At 38.3% G+C, this 14608-nt stretch overlaps 1 protein-coding gene across 1 annotated transcript in view; it reads right to left on the bottom strand.

The window, feature by feature from the left end:
- LOC135415094 (sterile alpha motif domain-containing protein 1-like) overlaps positions 1-7125 on the bottom strand; it is a 35874-nt gene extending 28749 nt beyond the window's left edge. The window contains exon 1 of the mRNA XM_064656650.1: positions 6827-7125. Within this exon, the coding sequence (XP_064512720.1) occupies positions 6827-7125 (299 nt within the window). The remainder of the gene's footprint in view (positions 1-6826) is intronic.
- Between the last annotated feature and the right edge of the window lie 7483 nt (positions 7126-14608).

Below are 14608 nucleotides of genomic sequence, written 5' to 3'. Positions count from 1 at the left end.
CAAGGCCAGGGCACAATCCGTGAGGGAGCTGCCTGCACAGCCCTGCTCACCCACATGGGAGTTTGGACCGGTCAGTGGTTGGGATCATGAGGACATTAGAGTTGTGGTGTAGTGCACATCTCACCCATAGTCTAGATATTGCCTAATCCTATGGGATATTTTACTTTAGAGGTGTAGGTGAGGTTTTGAATTGCACTGTAGGTGCCTGCATAGAGGACGCAGAGCCACAGAAGGTGCTCTTGTTTTGTGTGAGATGGTGGTTGCCCAGGGCTGTATTTCAGCTGTGCAGTGTGAACAGATATCAGGCTACAATGAATTTCATATCTCTCAGAGATTTTTTTGGTTGTGAAATGATATATCAGAGACTGGTTAGTAAAATTAGTGGACTGTAAATCCCACAATATAAATCACTCATGGGAAATGATTTAAAAGATATAGTTGGAAAAAGCAGTATTTCGTCTGAGGTAATTGAATTAGTTCATAATAAAAGAAAGATTTGTGACCCTTATTGATTTTTTTCCTCTTTGAAAATAATGGCTATGGAACAGAAGGAGAGAGGGGGAGGGAGAAGAAGACTGCTTCTTATAAGAAAATTTGCTTTCGTTGAAAAAAAAAGTCAAGAATCTTTTCTTCCTCTCCTTGTCCTATACATAAAAGATTTTAAATTCATTTTGTTGAAGAACAAGAACTTTTAAGCAGTACCTTGATTTTTTGTTTGTTTGCTTTTTGTTTTTTTTAGTAGCAAACTTTCTGAGGGCATATGTTCATCAGCTATATTGTCCAATCTGCTTAAGCCATCTTTGGCCAAACTATTTGATTTCGCTAGTTATCTAGAAACATGGAGCTTCCTTCTGGAATTGATTTTCTCCACTGGATCTGTTGGGGTCACTTTTTCCTGTGTCAGAGATCAGAAAATGTTGGAGAGAAACCAGGAATCTCCCTCTAAAACATAATATCTGCAAAAATGATGGTGAAAAATTGTGGTTTAACTCTGACTATTTTAAAGAAAGATTTCTTTAATCCAGAGTTGTGACGTTGGTGTTCTGTAGCATTTTAATAACTGATGTTTACTAATTATTCTTTCAGGACTGCTTCCTTGTAGATTCTGCAAATAAGAACAAGAAATTAAAAACAATTAATATACCCTTAAAATGATCCTGATTTTGTGCACTGAAACAATTTCTTTGATCCTCAAAAGTAAAAGAAATATCACTTAGTTACTTCTACCTCATTTTGCAGAGAACATAATTTAATCCTTCATTAAACAGGAACCTCTGCTGGAGCAAGAAACAGCTACTGAAGCCAAGAATAGATAATAATAAGTATGTTTACATTGGTCTTGATGAACGAGTACAATCCACCAATATATGCTTGTTTGCTGCATGTGACTTGTAGGCAGCCAGAGGCTGTGTGTGGTGGTGCTCTCACCCAGCACTTCCCAGGACCTGCAGGCAGAGTCGGCTGAAGGAGCACCCTCACCCCTTTGTGGAAAGCTGGGGAGAACCTGTGGTACAGGCACTCACTCTGTCACAACACTTCTGTTTGAATGTGCTGTGCCTTCACTAAAGCTCTTAAACATCAAAATCAGGTTTGAATATTACAGCCTCAGATCACTTACCCATCTATTCTCTACTTCTGTAGTTGCCTCTCAGGCTTCTATGGTTCCCTGGCAGCTAAAATTCTGTTTTCTCTGGGACCATAAACATTGCTGTAGGATCTTTCAGCATTTATCTTCCATTCAAACTTGAAGGGAATCCAGCAACATGGCACTTCTCAGTGCGAATCCCTTCAAGGTTGTAATCTGCTAGCTATCCTCACGACGTGTCCAAAGTAGATCAACAAGATGTGACTCTTCATAAAAGGTAGTTGCAACAACTTATCACTGCAAATTACTTCTAACCCTACAGCTTAGTGGCAAGGGCACTTTCCAAGGATGTTTAGGCTCCAGGGCTGGACATCTCCTCAGCCTAACAAAGTTCAAAGGCACAATTCGTGCTTCTGAAGTGGTGGCTTTTACTGTCAGTGGTGGCCTTTTGGATAAGGCAAGCTCTCCATATCTCCCTCTGAATACATTACAGCCAAGACTCCAGAAGAAGATAAGCAAACAATACAGAGAAGCTAAATCTGCATCTTGGATATTGAGCTGCTTGTTTTTAACTGAGGTAGCCTGCATTGTGATCCTCACATTTTAAACTCAGTGGTCATTCCTGGGATCAAAATCTAATACCTAGTCAGAACTACAGGCATTAGTCAGGTCAATTTAGCACATAAGCTTTTGTTCTATCTTGTTTTATCCCCCTATACTCTTCCAGCCTTAGGACCTCAGAGACCAGATTTAAAAATGTAGTGATGCCTTTTCATAGTGCACTTTTACAATGCTGTTTTCTGTAATTGTGGTGGAAAAGTGCTTAAGGAAAGGAAGAACAATAATATTTTTAGAGTGGAGAAAACAGTTGATGAAATCTGAATGGTGTAGAAATAGAAACTCAGCTTGACTGCAAGCAGAATTAAGTGGATGAAACCAGGAGGTGGAAAAGCTGTGTTCCTCATCACAACTCTGCCACAAAAGTCCCGACAGAAGAAAATGTTGACAGCTGCAATTTGTTAGAGCTGAAGCTTTTTTCTGAGAGCAGCTCTGGTATTTTCTAAATGTAAGAATTGTATGTTTTGGTTAGGGATTTTTAAAATCTGAGAGTTATTGATAGGCTCATACAATATATCACAAGCGGTATATCGACACTGAAACAACTGCTGAACTATGAATCTAAACTCATCGTCTTGGACCATTCCTTGACTTTAATTATCTATTGATTCACTCACTGCATAATTAAGATTGATTTATGTAAGAAATATGTCATCCATTTCCCTTGAACCCAGAAAAAACATATAACTAGCATATTTACATGAATCCCTTAGATCAGCTAATGATCCCATATACCACATATTTATCTTTTTTCAGACACATCAGTTTTACTATCACTTTTGAGTAGAATTTGTACTTTTGAGGTTTAGAGGGATTGAGGCAATTTGTGAAATGACATCATCCCAACCCTGATGGGCCAGTGGAGACAGACATTTTAAACTAATACTGTTTAAAAGCAGAGCAGTAAAATAATAAGAACCTTGTCAGGTCAAAGGTTCATAAAAATAAATAGAGTGCTCTGCAGACACAAATGACTGGATAATATATGAAGACTGTGATTGATAAAAATATGAACTGCAAGTATTTTCTTTCATTTATTGAACTTCTGCTGAAAATCCTAGAATTATTTACATTTTATAACCCTGTGGTGTATTGAGGATATTTTACTTATTTTCCTTATTGTCACAAATGTCATGTCTTACAGAATCCCTCATCTGCAGAATGTCATCTGTCTTGTTTCCCACAATCACATTTGTCTGTGCTAGATTGCCCCCACTGAATCACCCCCCCCTCCTTCTTTTAAACAAATGCCATAAACAACCTTCTTTGGCTGAGACACGAACACATACTGACAATGGAGGGACTTTTATACTAAGTAACCCCTAAAATTAATTTTTTCCTTTAGCTAATGCTAAATAGGTGACTTCAGCCATGCAGACCCTCAGGTTTGATTGTCCAAAGCAGTTACAGGCTTGAGCTCTTACATTTCTCATACATCTGTGTATACTCTTGTAGAGTGGTACCAAGATTAATCTAAATAAATTTGTGAGGCTTTTGAGGGAGACTTGATTTTGATTGAACTGCTGGTTTCTCCTGTTAAACAAGGTCTCCTTTTTTATCAGCTGGCTAAAATGCTCTCAGGTGAAATCCTTCAAGAATCCTGTAGCTTATACATAATAAGATTTAATTATTTTACAACTTATCTCTTTCACATTAATGGTCCCCTGCATTGCTACATCCAAAGGAGCAATCCAAGTGCTGAATTATGAAAAATAATTCCAGTGTAGGAATATGAGTAATAACACACAAGGTCAAAGAATAGGCAAGAGTAATTTGTGACAACTAAATTGCTTGATGTAATACTTTGGCTTGATAGTCTTTAAGAGGAGGCTTTACATAAGTCAGAGGTCTTTGGAGTAATATGCAAATCAAAATCCTACCACTCTCCTAAATCCTTTTAATCCAGTCGTTAATCTCAATAATGACCTAGTTTTTGGAACCTTTAGTGTGTTCAGCTACTTAATCACATTACCTAGTTTGCCCTTTGCAAACTTTTAGAGGAGAAATAAATAGCATCATGCTAAAATGTAACTGAAACTCTCCTGAACAAGTGCAGTTTTATAGCAGAAAATCTCATAGCACTTGCTGAAGTTTCATGTAGCCTCTCTGTTTAACAATAACTATTAGATTTTTAGAGCTTTGCATAATACAAAGGAAGAAAGAGATGGATACCAAATTCCTATACTTAGCTGATGATTGTTAGACAAGCATCAAAATGAAGAATGAGCAGCCATTACATAGTATGAATCTTTTTTCTCCAGTTGCTGTGCATTGTGTGATCACTGTCCTACCTGGCTTTCTGTAAAAATAAATAATGGAGAAAACTACTGGATTCATGTGAGTTTTGAAATTGCAGAAGAGAATTATCAGCTGTGAAAACATGACACAATGGTAGCTTGGTTTTACATATTGCTCTTATAGAGAGTAAGAACTGGTTTAGATTTAGTGAAGACAATTAATGTCAGAATTCCTCAAAAAAGGAAGGCACAGACCAGCTAAACCACAGCATATACAACACTCAAATATTCTCTAATACCAAGCATAGTGAAACCTGAAGTTCACTTCCAGCAATTGCTTGGCTGGCAAATAGGCTCTATACTTTGTGCCTGGGGAAGCATGTCAGAAGAGTTTTACACAACAGGATGATGCACTTTGTGTGTAATTCCACCAATGAGATAATCACATACCTCCCTGATTGTCGAGTATCTGTCAAACATAGTAAGTATGCTTTCAGATGATCTTGTAGAACAGTGGGTGGATTTTTTTTTATTTTATTCTATTTTATTTCAATTTATTTTACTTCACTTTTGAAAGTTCTTATACCAATCATATTTTAAAAAGCCCTAACTCTTTTATCTCTGATCTCTGATAGCCATCCTGCACTAGAATTGGAGTTAAATGGTGTTTTTAGCTGTTATGTCTCAGAGAGAATACCAAAGAGTAAGACAAGAACTGGACTCTCATGAGGTGTGTATAAAACCAGACAGTAATGTATGTATTCTCCGTAAGGAGTCACAAAAAGTCACTAAAAGCATTCACTAGTTCTCTGAGGCCTAAAAGACCATGACAGATACTAGGCATGCTCTAGTAACTACATACAAGAACTCTGAATTAAGTTTATCATTACTGTGAGTTTCATTTTTTTATTTAAGATGCACAAGTCCTATTTTTGAGAAGAGTTAGTATGTTGCACAGGTGTGTTTTGAAATTCAGATAAGTCCAACTGCTTAATGAGCAAGCCGAATAATGGTCTTCCATAATTATTCAGAGTTACTAACTGACAAGTTTTTTAGATAATTTCTTTATCATATTGTCTGAGTTCATAACCATGCCAACCACTACTCTTCAATATTTGTGAAAAAACAGAGAAACAGAGAATGGTTGAGGCTGGCATGAACCTCTGCAGATCATCTAATGTAAAGTTCTTACTCAATGCAGGATCAGCTTCAGCAGGTTCAGCATGACTTAACTTGTGTCCTGTTGGGGTTTGAGTATCTCCTAGGATGAAGACTCCACAGCCTCACTGGGCAACTTGGTTCAGTGTTTGATCACTCACACAGTGATAAATATTTGTTTTGTGTTTAAGTGGAATTTCCTATATTTGTATTTGTGCCCATCGCCTGTCATCATGTCACTGAGCACCACTGAGAGGAGATTGTCTACATCTTTTTTGCTTCTGCCCATGAGGTATTTAGGCACATGGATAAGATCCCCATGAGTTTCTCTTCTCCAGACTGAACAGCCTCAGGTCTCTCAGCCTCTCCTTGTCTATGAGATACTCCATGTCTTAATATTTCCCTGGTCCTTTGATGGACTAGGTTCAGTATGACTTTGTCTCTCTTTTACTGGGGAATCCAGAATTCGACCTGGCACTCCAGCTACGTCTCACTAGGGGTGATTGTTATGATCTGATCATTAAAATTGTTAGACAGATGTCTCTGCCCAAATTAGGGTCCAAACAAGACCATATGCCAAATTCAATAGTATGGATTTTTTTTTTTAAAGTAAATGTGAGAGAGAGAAAGAAATGGGGAGAAGGGGGGAGGGGAAGAAAGAGAGCAACAGAGAGACAGATTAAGTAGAAAAATATCACCACTCCATGGATTCTGAAAGCATCCTGTTGGTCCTGTCCTCTTCTTCTAGTCTTTATCAGTGGTGAGAGTCCCAGCCTTGTTGAAGTGATGGTTGCAGTCTGGATCCATCAGGTGGTGGGGTAAACCCATAAAACACAGAGTCCACTGGGTTTATATTACACTTTGGCTAGGTGGGAATGCCCAGGTGCCTCCCCCAGGGCAGGAAGTTTTACACTGGATGATGTAATACTGGATCACAAGATACTTCAGGAGAATTTGACACTTTCTAAGACATTACAGCTGCCTATTGTGTCAGCGAAGCTGAGTCAGTTGTGACCCTCAGCAGGGATGAATACCTTCAGGGCTATGTGTGAATGTCCCAGTAATTCTTTGGAGGGGAGTTTTCACTCCCTGAGCCACTTGTGTAAGGACTTTGGCATGATAAAAGGCACTATCTCAGCTCACAGGATTTGCCTCTTTCAGCCTTTTCCTTTATCTTGTTCAACACCCAGCTGTAGCTTCCAGTGATGGATGTGTACGCCCTCTGCACCTGGGTGGTTGCTGCAAGTGGTCAATTGTTTGAGCCAGTCCAATCTCATATAGTGAGTTGAGCAGAAGAATCATCTTCCTTGATCCATAGGTCTTCTTAATGCAGCCCAGGATGCTGTTGGACATCTTTGCTGCAAGGGTGCATTGCTGACTCATAGTCAGCTTGTTGTCCACCAGGACCCCAAGGTTCTTGTCCTCAAAGCTGTTTTCCAGGCAGCTTGCCACCAGCCTGTACTGATGCATGGAGTTATTCTTGCTGAGGTGCAGGACTTTGCATTTGCCTTTACTGAAATTCATCATGTTCTTGTCAGACCATTCCTTGTACCTGTTGAGGTCCCAAATAGCAGCATGCCCATCTGGTGCATCAGCCACTCAGCAAACATGATGGACTACCTTCAGTCTTACTATGCAGATCACTAATGAAGAGCTTCAACTGTATTACCCCCAGTAGCAAACCCTGAGGTGCATCACTGGTGACTGGCTTCCAGTTGGACCTTGTGCTGCTGACTACAACCTGTTGACCTTGGCAGCACTGCCAATCCACTGTCCTCTTATCTGACCTGTACTAAAGCTTATAAGTAGTACCAATTGCTCTACCTTCCCATTCTTTTGAAGAAAAGACCAGCATGTACCAAGGGAAAAATTAGGCACACATATATAGATATATTTTTGTGAAAAGAGCACATACAGTCTCTTTACAGTTAGCATTCAAAACATTGCATGTGTTGTCCTTCATATAGCTGAAAATATCCTTTGTACTGAACTTACGTAGCTGTAAATTTAACTTGGTCCTGCAAGGCTCTGCGGATTTTCTCGGAGGCTGTATGGATTTTTACTCTCTCTGAAAAAAATTTCTGTAACGTGCATAAACAGTACATCTTTGATCATTTTAATTACAGTAGTAAATGCAATTTGCATGGAGTGTAGTGTAGGAGAGTGCAATGCTAGTATATGAAAATTACATCAAGGTAATACTTCATTTTGTGTAATGACAAACAGAAAGGATAACATTCTATTGGCATTTTCAAAGTGGCATTTGCCGGCTCTACTGACTCATCCTTGAGACAGTCTTTGAACATCAACAAATATCGTTCAAACTGTTACCTTTTCCTTTCAAAAATTGCAAGCCTCTGCTGAGTCACCTTTTCATTTTCAAGATATTTTTTTGATGAGCATAGAAAAAGATCACAGATATTTTTATTTCTGTATCAGTGCAAACTGCAAAACAGAGATCAGTTAGAAAAATAAGGACTGTAATATGCAAATATAGTAATTGAAATGGGAGTTCTCAAAAAAATATTTAAAAATCTTCAAACATTTATGGAGAGGGGAAAGGTAGGATAGGGAAGAGACTGTATCAATATCCACATATATATAGAATTCTGTTCCATGAATATGATTCGTTTTATCTATTCAAACACTTGTAGCAAGATCAGTGACCAAGTACCCCTGTAAATATATCCAGGTTAAGTACTACTGTAAAAAGAGAAGATTTTGGATGAGGGGTGGAGGCAGAGTACCTAAGCTAAAAGTACACTGAACCACAGAAAGACTGAGGTTGGTTTTTAGTTAGAGTCTCCACTCCAACCTCTAATCTGACCAATTAGTGATGCTAATTTCAAAGTGAAGTGAATTTGCTCAGGCCCTCACCTATAACTTCCCTGAGCAGCCTGTTCCAGTGCTCGACCACTCTCATCCTGAAGAGGTTTTGTTCTGTAACACAAACGGATTTCTTTTCTTGGGACTTTCCTCTGTTGCCTCTTGTGTATGTCCTGTACTGTCCATGGGGAATACCATTAGCTATAGAAGGCAATCCAGAGCTTGTGAGTTGGAACTTCTTCTTACATTTCGTGTCTTTCTTCATGCGAGGAGGTTAAATGACTGCTCTTCCAAGGTTTTCTTTACTGTTCTTCCTCAGAAGGAGAAATAAGTGAATTACATGTAGGAATTCTGTTGCTTGCTGTACCTTATGCACCAAATTTCTTCGAGTCTGTATTTGAAAGAGTCTTAGTCATTCAGCTGTACCTGTTTTACCTATACTACTTTATTTTGGCTTATATGTTAGAGTCTTCTTAATTTTTCTCAGTCACACTTCACAACCTTTTCATTAAAATACTACAATATTGACTCTCCTTTCCAATGCATGTTTTCCAGGCTTTATAATATTATAGTTCTGCGCACATTCCTGTCTTAAAAGGATAGCACTCACAGATGTCTCCTTTAAAATAACAATATAAGACAAAAAATTGCTCTGGTAAATAACATAACATGCTGCTGACAAATCAATACCACATCCTACTGTTATGAACCCCTGTGTGCACTGGCCCCCAACCATGAGAATACATCAAAACAATTTTTATTTCCACTTATGATGTAGTAAGTCACCTTCAGATTTGACTGACAAAGAGGCACTTTAAAATGAGATTGTGTTAGATTGACCAAGGTTCCCCAAATTTGATCTCATTTAAATCACTACATTTCTACCAGTATTTACGGAGCGCTTGGTTTTCCTAATTGTTTATCATAGAAGCAAAGGCCTGAAACAGACCTCAGGTTCATTTTTGTCTTTCCCAACAGGTACACCTCCTGTCAAAAGTGGCTCAACAATGTCTTCGTCAGTTCTGAAGGACATTAGAGACAGAGGGTAATTTTGGTCCTTTTACGAGCATCCATTCAAACAATGGCAGCACAGGTTTCCCCACAGTGCAGCAGGTTCTGTGTCTCCACACTAGTATTTGTGAATGGAGATGTCTCTGGCAGAAGAAAAAATGTCTGGTTACAGTGTAGTAAGTCTGCTGCTCATCGATAACCTGAAGTCCAGTGCTACGTGATTCTAATGCAATCTGCCAGATCAAGAAAACTGTGCTGGCTCATAATTCAGACAGATGTGACTCATACATGGAAAGAAAAGAAATGGGGGGAGAGAGAATCAATATTGGAAAATCTCATCTATAGCTGTCGTGTGAAAGCTCCAAAAATTGAGGCTTCTGTAACATGAAACATTAATCTGTATGATGTGCAGGGGTTGGAAAGATGAAAAGGGAATACTAGATAACAGAATGAAACCTCTTAACACTTTTATCAGGCCCAGCTTTCAATGAAAAACACATAAAAATTGAAAGGGCAAGCATAAAGATCTGCAGCCTTTCAACACGTAAGGCCTTTGAGGTATGCATATATTGTTCAGTTAAGTTATTTCACTTGATCAGCAAAATAACGATTGAGGGAAGCTGAAAAGATAAAACAGTTATCAAAAGGATCCCTATGAAAAACCCAATTGAACATACTGGTGATTCCACCATCGTGAATAGTATGCACACAACAGTTTACTTGTGATTGCATCAGGATTGTTTAGGTTTTATGTACAAAATGATTCTCTTTTAATTAGTATTCCTTTGTCCTCTGCATATCAGCTGAGTAATCACTGAATAATCATGACAAAGTTGGTTTTGTTTAAATTCCTATTATAATTCCATTTTGTGTCATATATACTCCAAATAAATCCCACAGGAAGTTAGCCAAGGGACAGAGCTAAAGGAAATGACAGTAAATCCAGAACTTGTTTTTCTGACATGCAAAGTTTTAACCTTTGTGGGACATGTATTTAGTCTGTAAAGAAAAAGTGCAGCAAAAGAAAAGGCTGAGCTGTCTGAAGCACTTGGAGGCTGAAGGTACCTCCTCTGCTGCCTTCAGAATCCATTATCAGCCCAGGACATTGGTTTACGTATTGTAGATAAGAAAGGACATGGCTTATTAGTTCTTAGAGACCAGGTGTCAGAGTTGACAGCAGGTCTGTCAGCAGCCTGGCACTTATCGACGAAGCAATCGACATTGACCAGATTACAGTATACCCCTGAAAGGAGGAGAACACAGCATGCAGAGGAATGTGGGCAACTTTCAGAAAGGAAGAAGATGGAAGACAGAAATGGACTTCCTGTACTTTCTGCAAGTCAGGATGACTCAACAAAAGCTGTGTTTGCTACATTGCAGCCAATCCTGATGTATGTATACGTAAAGTACCAATAGCAGGTTGACATGTGTATGGCCTGATGGCCTGATGTATGTGTACCAATAGCAGGTTGACATGTACATGGCCTGATATATGAAGGCACCAATAGAAAGTTGACATGTGTGATGTGTGAATAATATAAATGTTTGCAACCTGTTGCAATAAATTGATAGCAGCCTTCTTGCAATCCTGTCCCTGTTTTGAAAGAAGATTCAATGTCGCTCTGCCTGTCCCGACTTTAACAGCGACAGCCAGGTGGTTTCACAGAAGTGAAAGAAATATTTTTGTAGTGTTATCTACAGATTCCATTCCTCAGTTGCAACAACTGTGATGCTGGAGGTGTAAAATTACAAACATGAATATATGCCTTGAGGTTGTCACAAGAGCACAAACTGGTCCTTTAGTTTGTGAAGGCAGCACAGACCTGTAGCCATGACCTTGAAGGTGACTGAGGGAATCATCTCATGTGCCTAAATGCCCATCAGCAAGAACACAAGCAGGACTGGGTTGCATTTTCCAAAAGATCCAAAAGATCCAAAATTCCAAAATTTACCATAGTAAATTAAACTTCAGGTTAATAAGATCTTTGGAGGTTGAGGGTGTTTTTATTTTACTCAAAAATATGTATCAGTCACAGAAGTCAATGTAAAAATACCGAAATATCACTGAGAATTGAGGCTGCATAGCTCTTCAATATCCTGGGAAATATCCTGAGATAAGGATACTTGCTCAGGATTCCTGGGAGGTAGATATTGCAGCATATGAATGAAGCCTTGAGTCTTTATCACACCAGGCACCATACAACACACAAAAATATGTGCCTGAAAGAAGTTTCCATGTGAGAGGCCATGGTGCCTCCTTGTCCCAGAAGTGATGGAGGACAAAAGGATATTTGGGATAAGATTTATTTCACTTGACTTCAGCCATCTACAGTGCAGATCCCATGTTTTAGTCACGTGGGAGGCTTTGCCTGCCCAGCAGAGAGAGCTTGGAGCCTGAAAAATTGATGCACCTCTTCTGACCTCCCTGTGCTGTCAGGTCACTGGTGTTTCTTGTGAACTGGCACTAGTCTCTTGGCAACATGTACTCTCCTTTCTTGAAATAAGTTATTTCACACAGGGCAGGGAATAAGACATGAATTAACATACCTTCTTGTGTACTCAAGCCAAGATATCTACATATGGTCACTTAAAGTGTCCCTGGTATTCACTTTCATTACATACCGCATATAAAAAAACAAAATTGATTTAAAAAATAAGCATTAACCAGGATGTAAGAAACTATTATACTCAGGCATATATCCTAATATCTTTTTGTAAATAAAGTTGTCTGATTTTGTTTAGGCTGTTTTGTTGGGTTTTTTAATTCTAGCCCCAAATATGAAGAGGCATAAAAGCTAAAATAAATCTGGAATAAATGTACTTCAGGATATATATATATATCCTCACATGAGAAGAGGCAATTCACTTGAATGTAATGGGATGCCTGGGCAAATTGTAAATTCTCCAACGACAGAACAGAGCATCAGTGCCACTCTGAGCCTGACAATAATACAGCAAGAGCTGGAGAAGTGTTTCTATCCATGAGGTTATTAAACCAAAAAAATGTTTCAGGACATTTAAAGGAATTTAATTTTTTTTAATGAATCAGTAGATTCATTCAGGTCAGCTGTACAAAAGATGTTTCAATTTTTTAAGAAAAAATTCCAAGGTCATATTTTCACCAAATGCAACTTTTCAACTGCTCATCTTCTATCAAACTTTTTTCTTTTTTTTTTTTAACCTCTTGGCTTTAATTTTATCATCAAAACAATGAGTAGTTTTCACAGCCGTGTTCCTATGCCGATGTGTGCTATCGCAAACATGTTTCTTTGGAAGTTTTAAAACAGCCCAGGTTTGCTTACCACTATCAGGCTCTATTCCAATATGTAGGGGGACAAAAAATATTAAGTATAGAACAAAATTACCAGTACTATAAAGTAGTATTTCTCAGTGTGTCAACGCTTTCTTTGACCTTTCTGGTGATGTTATGATGTCACAACTGTGTGGCTTTGGCCTATTTTCTGCGTAGTCTCCACTGGGTTAGACTTGATGGAAATAAACATCTTACATAACAGTCTGACTGTGCACTCAGCTTTTTTCCCTTCTCTATTTTTTTTCCTGAAGGAGATTTTCCCAGCATGAATTCTGTATGTACAATTAACATTTGCCAAATTTCATCTTTAAAATCCGTTAGGATTTTTAAAACGATTAAGAGACAGAGCTGATGTGTTTTATCACCCTTCCTCTGTAATCACACAGCTTTACACTGGGAAAGAGAGAAAGAGGTAGGTTAAAACTGCAGTAATTCCCTTGAAAGATGAATTAAAATAGAAGACTCTGAATGTAAGACTTTGTACTACTGGGGTTATTTAAGCCAAACCCTTTCAGTAAAGAGCAAAGATTAGATACAGACTACACACAGAGACATAAAAACATACCCTGACCTGATAGCAAAGAAAAGGATGAACAGTATTGTACATCAGAATCTTTAACTCTTTCTTTTCCTTTTTTCCTATATTTATTTTGACTGAATGTGTAGCAGGTATGTATTGAACAGAAAATCTTCCTAAAGAATAAAGGATGAAATACACATAAGAAAATATTATTAACCAAAATGAATACAGAAATAGGTGCATACATACCAAGAAAAAAATATGCTATAATATGTACAATAGATTGGCATTACCCAACTTACTTACACGAGGTTTTAAAACTAGGAAAGTTTGCAGAGAAAATTTTGCAAAGCTTTCAGAGCGTTTACTCTCAAAACTACAGTTGCAGGAGCTGCCATCAACTTTTGCTTTCAAAATTCCTGAACAGTTTAAAAATAATGACAATTGTGTTGAATATTGTCATACTCCTGTTTGCCCTTTTTACCTGCTGCAAGGGGAGCATCAGGATGTGTCTCAGACCTGCTTGGTAAGAAGAAAGAATTGAAAATGGAAGGTGATTGTATTTAAAAATTGTGTATCACCAGTACATTTCTTGCCTTGGTACACAACTAAAATGAAACAATTCAGAGTCGGATATCCGTGTCCCTATAAGGATATTGTCCTTTGTTGCTGTTCCTCACCTAAAAAGGGGGGATTGTTGTGCTCTTTCTCCTGATCCCTCTATATGGTATGGCCAGTCTTCGCAAGCGAAGATTTGGGAAAGGTCTTTACCACTAGACCACCAGGGGTCCCCTCCCTCTATATACCTGGGTGCTATAAGCTTTGCCTCCTTTTTCCATGGTATTTCATACAAAGTCTTTACAAGTCTTCCCGTTGAGCTTCTATGGACTTGCAGTCAAAACAGAAGGTAATACTGCATGTCACTCTGAGGCTTATGTAAAGTATTTTTCAGAAACATTGGTACTTTCAACTTCTCCTAAAACATTTTAACATATTTCTTAGTTAAAGATGCCTCTGTAAAATGTTTACAGTAAAATTCACACCTCCTGTATTCTTGAAAAATTATTTTCTTGTTTTCAAGATGCTGTTCTAGACTTCTGTCCTTTGTCCATGATATATTTTCTCAGTCTTGCATTTTACATTCTGAACCATGAAGCTGAGAGATTTAGATCCTCTGCATAAGCTGTGTGATGCTTAGCAGTAAATTTCCCTAACCTACTGATAAAACATCTCAGCAAAGCAAAAGTGTTTTACAGTTGTGTTCTTTTTAACACAACAGTGACACCTCCCAGATGCTGCAGAAATAGAAATAAAACCAGTAGTCATTCTTTTGCCAAGTG

Source organism: Pseudopipra pipra, chromosome 5, assembly GCF_036250125.1.
Source record: "Pseudopipra pipra isolate bDixPip1 chromosome 5, bDixPip1.hap1, whole genome shotgun sequence".
Classification (NCBI taxonomy): domain Eukaryota; kingdom Metazoa; phylum Chordata; class Aves; order Passeriformes; family Pipridae; genus Pseudopipra; species Pseudopipra pipra.
This window is presented reverse-complemented; position numbering and strand designations above follow the sequence as displayed.